The sequence below is a fragment of the Netta rufina genome (assembly GCF_964035555.1).
Source record: "Netta rufina genome assembly, chromosome: 2".
Taxonomy (NCBI): Eukaryota; Metazoa; Chordata; class Aves; order Anseriformes; family Anatidae; genus Netta; species Netta rufina.
The window spans coordinates 152,318,828-152,337,487 of record NC_140124.1 but is presented as its reverse complement, the minus strand read 5'-3'; the positions used below and the strand labels follow the sequence as shown (position 1 = coordinate 152,337,487).

Sequence of the window (18,660 nt, the reverse complement as noted above, 5' to 3'; positions counted from 1 at the left end):
TTGTTTCAGATGGCTAGCTCATTAAAAGCAGGAAAAATCTACAGCCTTGCATTTTAAAGTAGTAGAATGTACTGTTGAGAGCAGCCCTCATGAACAAGGAATAAATTATACACCTACACTTAAATTCAGGAGTTGAACAAATTTCATGTTTATTTTCTCACTACAAATGTGCACTCATCTCAAAAAAAAGAGTTCCAAAATCTTCAGTTCTACAGTATGCAAGAGTGAGCAAGCTGAAGACATGATTTGTTTCTTACTTCATACAAACCTTTCCCCAAGGTCTACAGAAAAGAAAGTTGAAGTAATTTACATGGTATTAATAAGGTACTTCTCAAATACACATGAGTCTTTCCAGGGTACCTTGAGCCATCCTCCATGGCATATCACAGGAATAAAATAAGTACCATAATGAACTCTTTAGAGCATATTTTGCTGTCACTTCTCCCCCACACTTAAAATGAGCCGAAAAATGAACCTGTCAAACAGGCAGGGTGAATCAAGAATGCTTTATTCAGCATCTATACACACACACTAAGTACCAAAATACTGATAGGTCCTCTAATAAGAATGAATAAGCCAATGCTTCTGATAAAAAACACTCATCTTCTGCAAGCCCACCCATTTCAAAGAATTTTAAGTACTACCTACTTTACAATTCTTTTATGAAACAACAGATCTTTTATCAGAAATCTGATTACATTTATGCACTATGAAGGTACCAAAAAAACATGAGACAGTCTTGCATCAGACAACTCATTCCAAAACATTGCATTGGAAGATTGGAACATTAATACTTCTATGAATTCAAGGATCAATTATCCTTGAAACATTGCTTCCCCTAGACTTCCACAAATACTACAGTATTCTTTTAGATGTCATTTTTTTCCCCTTTATGACATTTATGAAGATACCTACTACATTAAAATGTGGCACTATACTCAAATATTTTGCCATTTTTCAAGGCCCTGAAACTCACAACTGCCCCTTTATGATCATTTTCTATTTAACATCTGCAACCAAGTGGCAAAGAAGAGGAAGAAAAAGCCTAGAAGATTGAATCAACTGTGCTGTTCTAAACTGCGTATCTGAAGATTTTTGAAAAGCAGATTCCATTATAAAATAGAGTTGGATCCAGCACAGTTTCACCACCACAAGGAGTAGACTAGAAAGAGGCAATAAACAATATTCTGATCAACTACTGAACAGAAATGCTTTACTTTTGTACTTTGTTTTTTGGACGAGATCTGGCAATAAATTTTAAAAAGTCTATGAAAAATACAGAGTAAAGAATTTTGATCTTGAACTAAAATGTTACTGAACTGTTAAAATTACACCACAAACACAATATTCAGCGAACAAAGTTCTGACATAGCATACTTCAAAGATGACCTTCATAACATCTCCACAAGACATACTCCTCAGAATAAGACTCCTAGAAAAATACCTTTCACCATTATTTGATATCAATTTATTTTCTTAAAGATATGTATAGTGGCAACCTAAGCCTGTTGGGTCCTTTTCCTTCCTGCAGCATAATACTAGATGTACCAGCAGCATTAGTTACAGACAAGGACTCCATCATGTAAAGGCACAGATCAGAAGAGAGGGTCCTTATCACAAAGGCCAGAAGCAGCAGGAGGATACAGATTGATGGGCCTGTACAAGGAAATAACAATACAAGTAGCCATGATAAGCAACAGTATTAATCCATTAGACTAAAATGGATTCTTTAATTAAAGCTAACAGATGGTCAATTTATGAATACCCTGCTGGAAAACATTGCACTTCCAAGTTGTGGAGACAATCATCCCTTTTCTACACTTGGACACGGAAACCCCTCAGACTGCACTCCTCCCCTTTAGAGTTTAGGCAGAGGCAATGGTCAAATGCATTTCAGTCAAATGCTGCTGGTGAACTTGAAACAAGCAAAGGTTCTCTCATTTTACAGACATTATCCATCTCGTCTTTCTTGACAACATTCTCTGAACATGGAGTATGTCTCCAGGTGCAGGACTTGGCACTTTGTTAAACTCCATGAGATTCTTGACTGCCCACCTCTCGAGCATGTCCAAGTCCCTCTGGATGGCAGCAGAGCCCTCTGGTGAATCGGTCACTACTCCCACTGCACACAGGATTGGGTGATGGAAGGCAGCAGGGCAAGGCTGAGGGGAAAGTATCTAGCTTTTTGTCCATCTGACAGAATGAATTCTGGGATGGATTAATGCCAAGCACAACATCCACCAATCTAGCAGTCAGTGTCTTGCCAGAATAAACAGACTACCTAATCTAAAGGAGAATATAACAAGCCAGGTAAGAATCAAGGCAACTTGATAAGCACAGCCAAAAAAAAAAAAAAAAATGTATCAGAAGCTTTTATGTCTTGCTTTCAAGTTATACACTGCTGCAGCTGCTGACCTTCAAGTAAGGGTGAGTAAGGGTGTTTGTTTGTGGATCCTGAAAGATTAGAGAAGCCTGTAGCATTTTTGCTTTACTCAGCTACAAGGATATTTTGTATTTTGCACTCTAGCATCAAATGCTATTGTATATTCAGCCTGGTTTGGGAACCGAAAAACTTCCACAATGTTCATGAGTCAGGATCAACACCTAGTGTTAGAAGGCATAGTTAGCTTGTACTGTAAAAAACACAAATTAAGGTCAGGTACTGAGAGCAGGACTTCTTGCTTCAAAGAAAACTGTTTGCTAAGAAAGCCACAGCAGATCTTCCAGGAAATAAAATCAAATTGCATTGGCTGCACTTAACCCAATATTATTTCTAGAGGATACAAAGCCAGTCCTTATTGCTTCATGGAGTTACTGCCGCAAGGAAGGGGCAGAAAAGATTACAGCACTTAGAACCATTGTGATAAGATTACATTTGAAAAGCCAAAGGGAAATTAAGACAGTGTTGACTTGATCTCATATTTCAGGAGAGATTATGCAGTTCAGCTCAGTACAATAAAGGCAGCAATCAAAAGAGTAGGAAAAGTGTCTAACCAATAAATGGAATTGCTCATTATCAGACTAATTCTGCTGGCTTAATAGCAGTACAGTAATAACTAGATTTTGATAAGCATATTTATTACAACATTAAGTGAACTAAGCTCAATGAAGAAATAAGATCATGTGGACACCAGACATACATCCTGATTTTCAGTGAAAATGCATTTGTCAAATTGTGTGCATTTTTATCTAAAAACAGATGTTTGCTCACTAGAGTAGACAATACAACTCCCTTATCTCATACTGAAAATATATTTAAGGCTTCACACAATCATGAATCATGTAAATACAGTAACCAACATGACAGTCCAGCATTCCTACAAGTTCTGCTGGGTGTCCCTACATAATCAGTTCAGACGTCTGAACAGTGGTATGTTGATTTACCTCTCATATACATCAAAAAAGTTATTTTTAACTTGTTCACAATTTTATGATGTAATGCTTGATTTACCATTAAAAGATAAATCACATTCACAGAATGGTTGAGATTCGAAGGGAACTCTGGAGGTCACCTGGTCCAACTCCCCGGCTCAAGCATGGACACCTACAGCTGGTTGTCCAAGACAGTGTGCAGATGGCTTTTGACTATCTCCAAGACAGACTCTACAACCTCTGGGCAACTTATTTCAGTGCTCCATCACACATACAGTAAATAAGTTCTTCCTGATGTTCAGACAGATCCTCATGTGCTCCAGTTTGTGCCCATTGACTCTTTTTCTGAACATTGAGCACCACTGAAAAGAGCCTGGCTCTGTTCTCTTTGTACCTTCCCTCCAGGTATATATGGACATTGATAAGATTCCCCCAATCTTCTTCTGCTTCTGGAAACTCAGTACATTCCTTTGGACTTGAACTGCCTTAAAACACACAGATTTTATACTATATTTTGCATCAGGATATAGTCCTGAATAAAACTCCTGATTATCACTGCTTGCCATGCGTTAGTTCATGTTATAAAACATCCAGCATTTCATCTAGCTGGAGTCTGGAAATTTTATACAGAAGGGCACTGTGAGAAACAGCATCAAAACCTTTATTGAAATATAAAATGATCACATCATCTGGTTTCCCTCATCCAACCTGGTTAATCTTGCCATAAAAAGAAATTCCCTTCATGAACATGTTGGCTGTGACCAGTGTCCTCATTGTCTTTCAGTTGTTTCTCAGTAACTCCCACAATCTTCTCCATAATTTTACCAGGCACTGAGACAAGGCTGACAGACTAGTAGTTAGCAAGGTATTCTTTCTTGCCCTTCTTGAAAATGTGGCCAACATTTACCCACTTCCAGTTGACTAGGAACTCTCCCAGTTTGTAGAATCATAAAGGTTGGAAAAGACCTCCAAGATTATCTGGTCCAACCATGACCCTGCTACTAGTGTCACACACTAAATGTCCCTAAGAACCTAAAAACCACATCCAACCTTTTCTTTAACAGCCCCAGGGACAGTGACTCCACCACCTCCCTGGGCTACCTGTTCCAATGCCCAACCACTCTGAAATGTCTCATTCCAACCTAAACCTCCCCTGGCACACACAACTTGAGGCCCTTCCATCTAGTCCCATCACTAGGTATCTGTGAGAAGAGGCTAACCCCCAGCTCCCCACAGCTTTCTTTTGCTGTAGAGAGCAGTAAAGTCTCCCCTGAGCCTCTTCTCCAGACTAAACAGCCTCAGTTCCCTCAGCCACTCTTAAGCTCTGTATTCCCAAGAATGTTGAAAAATTTAGAGAGGTCTTATGACATCAGCCAGCTCTTTGAGTACACCGGGATGAATTGGGCTCCACAAACTTACATGCATCCAACAGATCCCACACAATTTCAGAGTTGGCTGGGTGTTTGTTCCTCCAACTCAGGGCACGTTTTTGTAAGAAACCAGTTTTCATTCAGGAAGAATCAAGTGAGAACAAACAGCCAAGGAGCACACAGTCAACCTGAGTCACTTGGGGACTTCCAGTTTCATGGATCTAGACTAGTGCAATATAAAACTCCCAAAATATATATACACGCTAGTGTTGTCAGGTCATCAGCACCAACTGCTTCACCCTGGAATAGAAATTGCAGCTGTACTCCTAAAAAGCTGTAGCAGCCATACAGCTGATACACACACCAACTGGTTCTTACACCTATACCAACTTACTCAACATCTGTGCTACTGTCACTCAGAGGTATACACCTTAGCAAAGTTCCCTTACTGAAGTTTCCCACATTTCCAGATCTGATACTAATCAAGAACACTACTTGTATAACATTATCAGCACCTTATAAAAAGAAACCAAAAATCATTATACCTTGAGCATGTTTTGCTTTCTGCATTTGCTCATTTAATAACCAATACAACATTCACCGTGGAACTAATACAGTTAGGACCTCTGCACACAGTTAACACTACCTCAAGTGCCCAAGCTTTGTTTTGTAAAGACTTCCATATTAACACATTTTTATAATTTGAGCTTAAATATTTTGTACATGACCAGTTAACAAGAATAACATAGCTCTTATGATCATGACATGAGACTTCATCCAGACAGTTACGCATTCATATAGTAGCTGCATTATCAGAAGGAAAGGACTTATACACACCGCTCTTTTGAAGGTTTTTCAAGATAAAGCAAATGAAGCAAGATGTCCTGACCAATATCATACAGTAAGTTGATTTTAGAGACTAAAGAACAGTCTGGAGAAAACAGTTCTAACTCCAGTGACCTTTCTATTTAAAAATATCACAGTATACATGAATTAAAAATGATTTTTCTTGCAAGTATCAAAATATTAGGATAAGGACTTTAATGAACAATAAGATCAAACACGATGAATTAATTGTTCTGCAAAACTGCTACTTGGATCAAAGTCTAATAAAGGAACAAAAAAATACTAACAGGGATGAGAAACTTCTTGATTTCTTCCAATGCATGTCCCATTCTGGCATACGCTTCTGCTGGTGGAGCAAAAACTTCAATTAAAACATGCAGGTCATCATTTAGGTGGAAGTATTTTGCCTCTCCACTTTTTCTCAATTCTTCCTCCTGGGAGAATAGAAAATAGTTGGAGTTCTATTATGTTTAAAATGAGAAGGTAGGAAAACAAGTGTTAAAATTCCTTTGGAGACATTTGCATTTACTGTTTGCTCATGTTTAGATGTCAACTAAAAATACAAAATTATATTTTCCTGACATGTTTCAAACAATAACATCTGCTAAAATATCAGAATATTATCAGTTTACTTAACACCGTGCCTAGTAATACACAGAATAGGCTTCAGCACTTTCTATCCACATACAGGAATGGCAATACAAGGGAGAAAAACTTTTCCCCCCATGTTCAACAGTTTCACACAGAAGAGATTACAGAGAAACAAATAACATGAACTTTAAAGTTTATTAAAAGGTCTTTAGAAACAGGTTTGTTCCAATATTCCATAAGAGCAAGTTTTTTTCACCAGTATTTCCATCTTTGTTTCACAGCAATCCTCAAATATTTTTCATTTTCTCACTGAGATAGTGATGGGTGCATTCCAAGAGAATAAACAAGAAGCTTTGCCAACAAGTTGAAGGAGGTGATTCTCCCCTCCTCTTTACTCCACTCCCATGAGACACCACCTGGAGTACTTTATCCAGCTCTGGGACCCCCACCATATGACAGACATGGACTTGTTACAGCAGGTCCAGGAGGGCCATAAAGATTATCAGAGGGCTGGAACACCTCTCCTATGAAGACAGGAGACAGTTGGGGTTGTTCAGCCTAGAGAAGAAAATGTTTTGGCAAGTACTCATTGCAGCCTTTCAGTACATAAAGATTGAGACACCTGGGCCTAAATAGGGCCCTGATTAGGGCCTCAATTGATAGGACAATGAGTGATATTCTAAACTACAACAGAGTTATGTTGTCTATTATGTGCCTATTCTCAAGTTAGAATAGACACAAGAAAGAAATATTTCACTCAAAGTGGTGAGGCACTGACACAGGTTGCCCAGAGAAGCTGTGGATGCTCCATCCCTGGAGGTGCTCAAGGCCAAGCTGGATGGGGCTTTGGGCAACCTGGTCTGGTGGGGTGTCCCTGCCTATTGCAGGGATACCCTGCTTCTAGCCCAAACCATCTTCTCTAGACCACTGCTTTGAACATTACTGTATTTGAGCATAGCAATGACGAAATTGCAAATGCTTGGTTTGGCACCTGGATTACTAAACAGAAAAAGCAGTATAGTCTGTTTACCTACTGTTCTCCTATAGGAGAAAATAGTTTCTCTCCATATTCAAGATCGAAGTATTATATCAAACAGGGCAAGTGTGATGGACTTCAATTTGGTATTTGACAAATAATGAAGTTTCAACTAGATTTTCTAAGGAATGCATAAAGTAGTCACATCTGAGAACTTGCCAGCCTTTCTGACCAGTAACTTGACACCAAATAATACACTGAAGAGAAGCCCAGAATTGAAGACTGCTATTCCTTCTTATACAAAGAGAACTATATAGTTAATATTCTCTCATTTGCTTGTTCTTTGGACAAGTTATAATATAGCAGTTCCAAAGTACTAACCCAGAACGTATTAAGATCAAGGCAAACAAAATTAAATCATCTGTTAGCAAAAGATGGTTGAAACAATTAGCACAGATAATCCAAGCAAAGCTAGAAAAAAAAATGTCTTAAGGTTTCTTTTCTATTAAGTTCTACATATGGAGTCTCCAGCTGGCTGAGCAGTGCCTCCAAAGAACTAGAGACAGATGCAACCTGTTTTAGGTTATTAGCAACAGGATACCTTTATGGCACCAGTACCTTCTACATATTCCACAGGTTTGAGTACTGGAAGTAGTAACTGGTAGTAATTAATGGTCTGATTTAGTTCTGAACGATGCTTTCATGCTTTATAAGAACTACCCCAAATAAACAATCTGTTCTACCTATATTATTCTAGAATGTCTACATCCCTTATCCTTTGTAAAAGCCCTATCAGACCTACAATTGTATCAACCTTACTCAAATATTAATTGCATTAAAATTATCTGCGAACAGCTCTCCAACCTGTAACAAAATTTACTAGCCACTTCATTTAAAAAATTTTAGTTCAGCACATTTGGCTAGCATCTCAACTAGGAAAAAGTCAAATAAAGATATGAACAATTACTTCATTACCAAAAAGAAACATGAAAAGTTCAAATGATTCAAATAGAAACCTTTAAGACTCCTCCAGGCTTGTGGATTTGAAGTTAGGATATGAACTTTTCAACTTAAGCTTTTGCTTTTAATATGAAGAAAACCTTTCTACTGCAGAGCTATTAGAAAAACTCAGGGGGTGGAGGGCTTTCTATTCCATGACACGCATTTTGATATAAAAGCATGTATGGTAACAGAATAATGTCAGTTCAACACATTCCACAAAAACTGAAAAGTTCACCATATGTCATTTAAAGTAGTATTTGGAGCCTTTATTTGTAAAGATGTTTTAGTAGGAATTTTAAGTACACTTTTCTTTATTCTCTAGTCAAACTAGCATATTGTCTTCAAGTTACTAGCAACATAGGTTTTTTTTTCACTACTAATGTGCTCTAAAATTACTTGCATTTTCTATACTGTAGATTAAAACATAACAGCTCCCATTCCAAATAAACCCTTTTTCATATTTTCAAGCCTTTACTATACGATAATAAATTTTTATAAGTTTATTTTTTATAATTGTATTAAATAAAAGCTATTAAGGTTTTCAAGAAGGAATTAAGATTAGTTCTTAATTTAGTTGCACAGAAAAATCGAGTCTTTTATGGACTCTAATCAAATTCAACAAATACTCTATAAATCACATAACATTTACTTTGCTTATGGAGAGATGTACTAAAAATTATGTCAATTTAAGGAAATTCATTCCAATGAAAACCACAACTGGCCATTTGCTTAAGCCACATAAATCATCCTCAGTCAGGGTTGATTTTTTTCACTTGTAATTAATCTCCTTTCATCAGCTGTTTTCTTCTTTGTCTATAAAACTAAATGTTATTAAATGTCAAGTTTAAATGTTACAAGCTATTTTCTGTGAAAATCTTTGACTATCTGTAAATCACTTCCTTTCAGAGGTGAAAGCACTTGGGCATTATTCATTATAAGTAGCATAGGACTGATCTAGTGACAGGCCACTGATAATGCCACAGTTGCTTCCCAAGGGACTCTAGTTTGGGGACCAAGAGTACACCTTACGGTAGCCTCAGAATACTGGCCATGAGAATAGACTCCTCACAGAAAACAGACTCCAACTGAATCTAATGAGTACAAGCATAACCTATGTTTATTTGCTCTCAGACTTTTTCTTTTGTTCTTGGAGAAGTAAACACTCTAACATTTGGAAAAAGTTTAAAGATTCAGGAATTTTAATCACTTTCCAGTAACATATTCAGGTCTTACCTTTGTTTTGTCTCTCATAGAACCTTTTCCCAAAATAGACATTTTTGTCAGTGTTTCTTCCTGCAAGCGCTTTAGAGAATTGCCACGTGGACCCAAAAGCTTTCCCACAAAGTTGAACTGTAAGAAAACAGACATTAAACCCATTGGATTTCTAAGCACAGAAACAAGCAAAATGGAGTACACTTGGATAAGGTTCTTTTTTGTTTTAGGTGCAACTATTAAATTATGACAGTCAAATACAAATGTGTTGGACAAGTTAATAGCAAGTTAGTGACTCTACCAGATGCCAACAGAAACCTAGAAATATCTGAACTCAAAGAACTTTGAAACGGCATAAAAAAGTGTCACATTCAATGCTGAACAGATGTGCTCAGTCAAACTGTGATTCAGTTTTTCAACAGTTGTTATCAGGTACATAACCATAAAAACAAAACTGGCAGCTATTTCTCACAGATGCAGTAGCAACCAACCACAGCTTTGAAGACAAAAAAAAAATCTGAATTGCCTTATGTTGCCATTAAGATTTATGAAGTAATACAGCAACCCATACAATATACCCTACACTAAAATACAGAAACAGGGAATTAAAACCAGAAAATGTAAACATATAAATCTTTTCCCAAACCAAAATTAACATTCTTAAGACCTTCTCAATTGCTTTTCAACCCCTATTATCACTGAAGTTTACCAAAACCATCTGGGGTTCATAACCACAGCGTTACTGTTAAGGTAACTAGGGAGAAAAAAGTGGTGTGCAACAAAAATACAGGAAGAAAATTACTTGAGGAAAGTCTAAACACATCCATTTATGGAAGACATTAAAATTCAGGCCACCACAAATACATGATGCTCCTTCAGCCAAGAAGGTGCTCCATAGGGGAAATAAGCTAAAGAACATAACTACAAAACCCTACCCGAGACAGGGAAAATAACAAAAGTAATGTTCCTGTTGTCATTTAAAGACAAAATTGAGCTCAAAGGAGCGCACGGGCAAGAAATCTCCACAAAGCATTTTCCCAGTCACATACTGGGAGAAGAGCTGTGTGAATTCAATAGTCCAATTTTGTATATCATTGTACTACCTTTTGGAAGGTATACAAAATTTGAAGGATAATTAGAAAAAACATCAAGATTCATTTGAAGTATACAGGCTTCTATTTAAGTTTGGGGGGGGAATCAAAAAGCACCAATAAATATAAGCCACATATTGAAATTTGTATGGAATGTTATCACTTTTTAAAAGTAATAATTGATTCAATTCAGAATAATAAGTTTATGAAATAAAATACTATTCAGGTGTACTTACTATCACCAATAAGACTTCGTAAAACCAAGATATTCAAACTGTTGTAATCTAAAGTGACCCACTCATCGTGAAAAGAACAGTTTTAGCAATCGGTAAATTGCTAAAATGGCTACGGAGAAAATACATTTAAACTATTTGTTTTTCTGGTTTCATTTATGCAACAGTTGACTCTTCCTCTAGTACTACATCATTAGAGGGCCACAATGAGCTCATTTGATCTCCTTATCCCCCTAGATGAATTTGATAACACTTGACAATGGGGAAGTAGAAGCTCTGACAAACTCCTTTGTTGCTACAATGGAAGTGCTGATGGAAAAAAAAAAGCCCAGCTGTGGTCCTCCTGCAATGAAGAAAGTCTACAGCTCCAGTTAACCCACTTCAATTTGAGACAAAAGAAACTCAAGCATTAAAAAAAGCTTATTAAAAATGAAAACGTAATTCTCCTCCCCTTTAGAACCTGTGAGCTTGATTCCTGAGTTAGAAACAGGATACAGTTGAATGAATGGCCATGGATGACTAGTCCACACCAGCTATTTTATTTAAGGCCTTTCATTAACTAGTATTTCCTGAAGCTGTCAGTTCAAATTTCAATAAATCCTCAGGTGATACCTTTAACTCCATTTTATTAGACATGTTACATTGCTTTTGTCCTTACAGGTCTTAACATGCTATCAAAGAAAAAGTGTTAGAAATTGGTTGCCCAAAATGGGGGAAATTTCCATTGCTGACGGTATTCAGGACTCAGGTGTCACCTAATTTACAGTCAGGAGGTCATCAGAAGGTTGTACTACACGTTTTCCAGAGGTCCTCTACTACAGACCTACACCTTCACGATTACAAAGGTGTTCCTGCAATGAAAGCATTTAAACTAGTTGAAATAATCTGTAACAAATACTGAACTTCCGAAAGTGAATATAAGACCTTGTCAATAACCTCTATAAAGGATCATTGCTTATGAATAGGGACTATGGCTAAACTTAAATGGAAACCTTCATGTAATGGAATACTGTCAGCTTTTTACTATTTCAGGTTACTTATGTTTTCTGAATTAACAAGGCTATTTTAATGCAAACAAGTACTATATTCATTTCTAAATGAGGTTTTCCATTTAGAGTAGAGCATGCTAAAATTATTTCTCAATGTTCAATACCTGCAGTCTGATATAGACTTAAACTTATTTTAGTAAGTTCAGTTTTTTTGAGTGAAATTCCACGTGAATATTTATCACAATCTAGCAGTAGGCAAGCATGTATTTTAACTACATAGTGTATAAGGCTGAACATCACATCACTGAAACAAACTACTTGACCATTAAAAAATAAAAAAATGCAACTTAGATGGAAGAGCACACTTGCAACAACAAAAATGGGTTCTATTTTTGCATGTAATTTTCAGAAAAAGCAACCAGCTGGCTTCGGAGCTCAGAGAAGAGTTGTGATCCAAAGCAGATTTGTTTACTCAGCTGTTTAAAACCAAATAGTTTTATTCTGTTTAAAACCAAGTACTGTGTAAATATATCTAAAGCTTGACCCACAAAACTAATACCAAATGTTTTTGCATTTTTTTCTACAAATACAAGAAAACATCTAGTGCTGATGCTAGATATGGTAGCTATTCAAGTAGCTGCACAGTTGACATGTTCTAGACAACACATTTAATGAACATGAAAATGTATTATCTATATCCTGAGATCCACTGAACTATTCTTTCCTGTGCACCCATGCTACAAATATTAGATTTGACAACTCTGAAGCATGAGAAATCTGCACTGCAAGTCTGAAATTTTGCTGATTTGAAGGTACAGTACATCTAGATACAGCTTAAAATGAGGATTGTGACCAGAGGTTACTAGAAATGGCTTACTACATACTTCTAAAGACTTTGTTCACATGTAAGAAAGTTAGAAATCGACTGATATTTCAGATTCTGTAAAACCCATTTGATATTGAATGAAGCTTTTCAGTAGAGAAAATTTACTTTGAACGAATACTGGATGTTGTTTGAACTACTGGCTTATCTCCCTTTTATATTAAATGTGAAACATCTGATCAGCAAAAGCTTAGTTTTAAATATTTCACCAAGATATAGAAACAAATCAAAAAGAATCAGTAAATTGCTTTCACTATTTATACAGGGTATTATCTCAAGTAGTCAAGAAGTAAGAGTCAAACCTAAATCAAACCCCACGCAGACAAGTTTTCATTACAAAGTTAATAAATCCAGCCTAGCTGCTGGTGAACCAGAAGCAAGTACATCTGGCAGATCTAAATTCTTGTAGAAGTTAGCTCATGTACAAGTTTCATGGCTGCTTCCCATGCTTCACATTCCTAAAGTTTATTTGCCCTTCTGAACCTAGAAAAAAAAACAAGTACAGGTCCAGTATTGAACTCAAGATTATAAACTCTGAATTAGGCACTGAATAGTAACAAAAGGGTATTGGTGCAGGTCTGGGCAAGTCAGATTGGATCAGTCACTTATCAGCTCTAGCTCAAAATCAGACATGCCAGGCTCCTCTCTTTACTTGCTCCCCTGTACAGCATGATCATATCTGAATTGCACTCAAATAGCCCAAATTGTACTCAAGTCCACTAGCTTCAGCTTGATGCTGTATTAAAGCAGTCACACTGCTTTCCAGCCCAGGCCAGTCTGGAAGCTATTACCTGCAAATAATTCTCTTCAGCTACCTGAACTAGGAACAAGTGCCAGGTATGAGTGATATTCTGTAGCATTAAAACAAGGGCTGTCTATACATTAAAACAGCTTGCAATATCCTAGATAAGAATCAAGATCTTATTATGGATATATTATATACATAAAATTGAAGATGAACATCATCATGAAGTTGTTTTGGGACTGCTCTCAAGGCTGTGCCAGATATGGTACCTACAGAAACAAGATTATAGCAAAAGAATTAAACTATTTTTAGTAAAAATGTTATCAAGATACAGAGTAACAGACTTGGAAGGGATTGGAAAAAACACTAGAAATTGTTACTTCAGCTACTGTTTAAGCCAAAGGTATTCATAAATCCTCGTTTTAATAAAGCATTTTTGCAGATATAGTACAACAGAGATTATGGACATTACTGCTTAACACCCATTTCCTTCAGAATCCTCACATCAAAATATGCCTTTAACAGTTATCTAGAGATTTATTTCCTTACCAAAGCACTGCTTAAATCTATTTCCTGAAAACAGTTCTGGAAAAAACACTGCTACAAAGGAATTATACAAATGAGACATCCTTTTTGTGAGCATTTAATCTACTGTATAAATTTCAGCAAAAAAAGAATTAATGCCAATGCTACATCATGTTTAAATGTATATATTACAGGAGGAAGGATATAATAAAAAGTAATCCTTGTTTATCCCCACCAAGACAAGTCTACTGAGAACGGTTCATCCAGCTTAAAATACTTAGTGAAAATACAAATGCTTGACCAAATGCTGTGCTGTAAAGCTCTAGCCAGCCTATGTCAAAGCTGTAGAAAGCTTTCTTAATATATTAGTTTTCTGCAACGGTTCCTCTGTGATAGATTTACTAGAAAAAAATAAAAATATTTAAATTAACATTCAGGGCACTTGCCCTTAGAATGACCTGAAACTGGGAAAACTTCAAAAACTTTTCTTACTCACTTCAAGAGAATAAGGTTCCTATAGGAATGGAACTATTTCATGCATTTACACCAGCACAGAGTGCTGTCTCCTTCGCACAGCTCTCAGAACAGTAATAGGCTTCTAAACACCTATTTGACATTAAACTTGGTCAATTACTATAAAGTTATTCAAAAATTCTCTGGTATTAAACCTAACACTTGTTCCTTCATATCACTTGTGATTATATACTCATGTCATTTCTCATTCCTACTGTAGGAAATCCTTAGAACCCAGCTGTTGTGAAAGTTTGTTTTTAAAATATTAATTACATGACTAGTTAATCTTTCCATGACTATGTAAAACTGCAAATATTTTAAAATGACATTTGCATGTGTAATGTATGTATTTTAACTTTAAATGTTGAGCTAAGGGATTAATGCACACCTGCACATTAATTTTGAGAATATGTATTTAGAGTATCACTTCAGTGAAACAGTATGGACCACTTCTTACTAATTCTGACATCTGCTCAATACTTAATTATAGCTTTGTAAGCAATTTTTAGAATAGTAGCCTATGAAATGGAAGAAATTCTCCATCTTGATCAATCTCATTGAAAACCATCTTTCCACTTATCCTTGGAAGCTATTTCACCAAATTCTGAACACTTCAGTTCACTAAACTGCCAAAACAAAATCAGATTTGAGAAAAACTGCTTCAGTGAATATTCATCAAGCTTGTGGGAGGAAAGATAGCACTTGCCTCATATGTACGTATGTAAGCTATGAAACACCTTTCAACTCTTGGCATTTCATAGCAGTATTAGGATAGATTTAGAGTCCCTTCACTCTCAAACAGCCACATCATGACCTTCTATTGCCAGCCCACTTTAGTCCTACCTTAAAGTCTGTGCAAGTTTAAAGATGGATTTTTCAAGCATGAAATGCAACAGAAGTACAGGTTTAAGGATTACATTTTCACACTTGACCTGGAGTCAAAGATATTCATCTGATCAAATAGTAAGGTATATTAAGTCACCCTGAACTCCAATGCCTAACCTGACAAGATCTCACTCCACCAACTCCAAGTTAAACATCCAGCATCCATGTGGAAATCCTACAAAAAGGTAAAAACCTGGAAATGAGTCCTACCTGAGGAAGTTGTTCCTTTTCCAATTAGAGGAAAAGTTAGGATTGTATGCAACCTAATCCTTGCTTGTAATCCTAGTCCAGTTAGAACAGGACTGCAGACCGCATTATCAAAACATTCAAGCCTCAACTAAATGCTTCAGATTAGTTTCTTATCTTAGCAATTCAATAGCTAGACCAACCTGAACAACTCCTGACATGATTGCATACAATCAGATTTTGAAAATACTTGACTGGACCTGCAACCGACAAGGAGTTTCCACAAGGCTTTGTCTCACCAAGTAACACTATCATTAAAACATACTTGTCCTGTTTTTCAGCATGTACAGGAGTTCAAATGAAGATCATTTGAATGCACAACCAACTGGAGCTGAAACTGAACCTAGGACTATTTTGCTTTATGAAATAGTTTGTTATCTTCTCTCACATTCTATTAAACAAAAAAAAAATCTTAGGCCAACTACCGGTAGCATGAACATTAAAGCTAACTTCTATCATGACTGAGCAAGACAAAGTCATGGCTAAATAATACACGCATAGTACCATAGAAAGCAACCAAGAGCTGTCAGGTAGAAGGCAAATTTAACATCCCCAGGAATGAACACTCAACTGTTGGAGCAATAAGCAGAAGACCAGGAGCAGGGAGATTTTTTTTTTTTTTTTAAGGGAAAGCAATAACATCCAGACAGAAAAAGAGATGACTTCTGAACCTGAGGTCCAGATTCTTTTCAAAGATACAAACCAGCTGCTCCAAACTTTAGTTGAATAACCTTCTACTGCAGTTAACCTGTCACCATGCAGGTATGTCAGAGGTAGAGGTTCAGTATGCACAGGACCCAGCCTTGATCCTGCAAGAATGCATCTAAGAGGGCAGGGAATACAAGCAGGCATTGCTGTGACAGCTTTGTCAGATCAGAGCTAGAACTGACTTATTTTGGGGTTTGTATGATTTATTCAAGGAGTCAGAGGTGGAGAGGTCTTAAAGAGGGAAAGCACAGTGAAATACTTAAAGCAAATTCAGGTAACCCTGTGCAATGTTTCGTAAGGTATCTGAAGAGTGAAAAGTATGCTGGTGGGCTGCTTTGGTTCAGGGACCTCATTTACAACCAAAACTAATAATTGATACTTCATTGATCCCAATTATATCCTACAAAGCATCATGACTTGCCAGAGAACCACTGGCAAACATTAACAGAATAGCTTCTGCTATCAAAATCGCTTCCATTTGTAGCTTCATTTTTAGATATTTCACCTTAAGGATTTGAGAACTTTAATAACCTGCTTTTCTGATCCCATTTAAGCTGAAAAACCCGCATCATTTACTTGGGGAGACAGTGCTCTATTTGCAAAGCTGAAGAAAGCCTCACTTTTGTCACTTTCTGGATACTTACATTTTCCAAATTCAACCCAAACTGGCACCCCAGTGCTTAATGGATTTATCAATTATTGTAGTAACTTTGTCAGCTCTAAACACCAGATTCTCTGTTCACTAACACTGAAAAGGCTACACCTGAAAGACTGAACGAATCCTTGTCTGGGAACTTGTATGGTAACTGCCAACTTTAGTGATGACTGCTAACATAGAGAAAGAAAGGAAAAATTGCTAGGAGAATGGCTCCAAATTCAATATTCACATGCAGAAGAGCTTTTTACACAGCTGTCATCCATATTTAAGTCTTACATTCCAGGCTTCTGAAGCATTTATCACTAACACAGATCAGCAGAAAGGAGAAAATTACTCACAAGTGAGAATCAACTTTTAACCATTTTTGTGAGGAGCTATCAACTTTGCATCTTCTTCAAATGACATTTGCATGAGTTCTAACAACTCTTGCAGGAAAAATGATCCAGCAAACAACATATGCACAGGAAAGCATGACCCAGAGGCATAAACCTTTTATGTGAAGCATCATTTCAGGTTTTTATATAAGCACCCCATAATGTCTTCTTAAATTCTGCAGAATCTGAATATTATAAATACAGCTCACCAAGGTGACTGGAATAATTTCATATGTACCCTGACAGACTTGATAAAACATTCCTCACTTGCGCCCTTCTCTGAACATATGAACAGAACTAGAATTAGTATCTAGAGCAAACATTAGGATGCAAGACTGCTACCCTGTGTATAGGCATCCAAATCTTGTCACTTGCTGCAGGCTACAGTACACCAAGATAAGGCTCTCAGTTTGCCAAGTTGAAGCTACATCACCTTGTACAAAACATTTAAACTTCTTAGAGCTCCAAAATAAAACAAGCCTGGTTCTAGTAAACAGGACAACACTTAACTGCAGCAACTGCTTGTTGTTTGGGTCCCCTCCAGAGAAGTTCAAGAGGGCCTGTCACAATTTTGAACTGATGCTCACCTCCTAAACTACTCCTATCCAGTGAGAAATCCCAATGCCTTTTGACTATGTTTGGTCTGTGATGAGTAAGCTTGACAAAAATATCATATAATAAAATGGAAAATTTTGAGAGAAAATGAATGCCTCCATACCAATTAGGAAATAAAAGTATTCTTAAACCAGAAAATACTTAGTTTTATTCCCTCCGGTAGAAGAGATTTGTGTGAGCGGAGATACCAGTGTTCTTCTTTCTGTGGAAAAATTACTAGTGGAGACAGGAACTCACATAGGAAGTCTGTTCTGCACAGTAGTTGTACTCTGCCACCTAGATCCTGGTCTTCTAAACAAGGACATACAGGATTACAAAGCTCTGTGTTCAGACATAAATTAAGGTTTCTTTCTATAGCACATACGGGGCTTAATTCCATCTCAGACAGCCAAAGAATGTCCACAGAACACAACTACTAAACACATAGCAAAGCATCCCTCCCTTTCAAAAGTCAGCATTGGCTTTCCCACTAGCTATGCTAAACAACAATTTTAATGTTTAGATCTTTAAAGAAAGTTGACACTGAAGAAACCAAATCTTCCAAAAGATACTTTCTCCTTTTAATAACCACCTTGCTTTTTCTCCCTTCAAGCTCATCTGTCCACATATCTCAGCATTTGAAAACATCTCAATAGTTGAAGAAAAATATCCTGATTAGAAGGACTGTCCACATAAGCTTCCCCTATTTGTTACCTCCTCTTCTTTACAAGGACTGTACATGGTGTTTATAGATAAGTTTTCCCAGTCATTAAATAAAGATGACTTCTAAGGCAGAATTCCAAATAGGTACCCACATACAAAGGGTATGCAAGCACACAAGTTCATT

General features: G+C 36.8%; 1 protein-coding gene across 3 annotated transcripts in view; it reads right to left on the bottom strand.

Moving 5' to 3' along the window:
* KHDRBS3 (KH RNA binding domain containing, signal transduction associated 3) overlaps positions 1–18,660 on the bottom strand; it is an 88,565-nt gene that overhangs the window by 42,721 nt on the left and 27,184 nt on the right. For all 3 annotated transcript variants that reach the window (XM_084281585.1, XM_084281586.1, XM_084281587.1), the window contains exons 3-4: positions 9,391–9,507; positions 5,876–6,022 (exon numbers count right to left, since the gene is read on the bottom strand). In XM_084281585.1, coding sequence (XP_084137711.1) covers positions 5,876–6,022; positions 9,391–9,507 — 264 coding nt within the window. The remainder of the gene's footprint in view (positions 1–5,875; positions 6,023–9,390; positions 9,508–18,660) is intronic.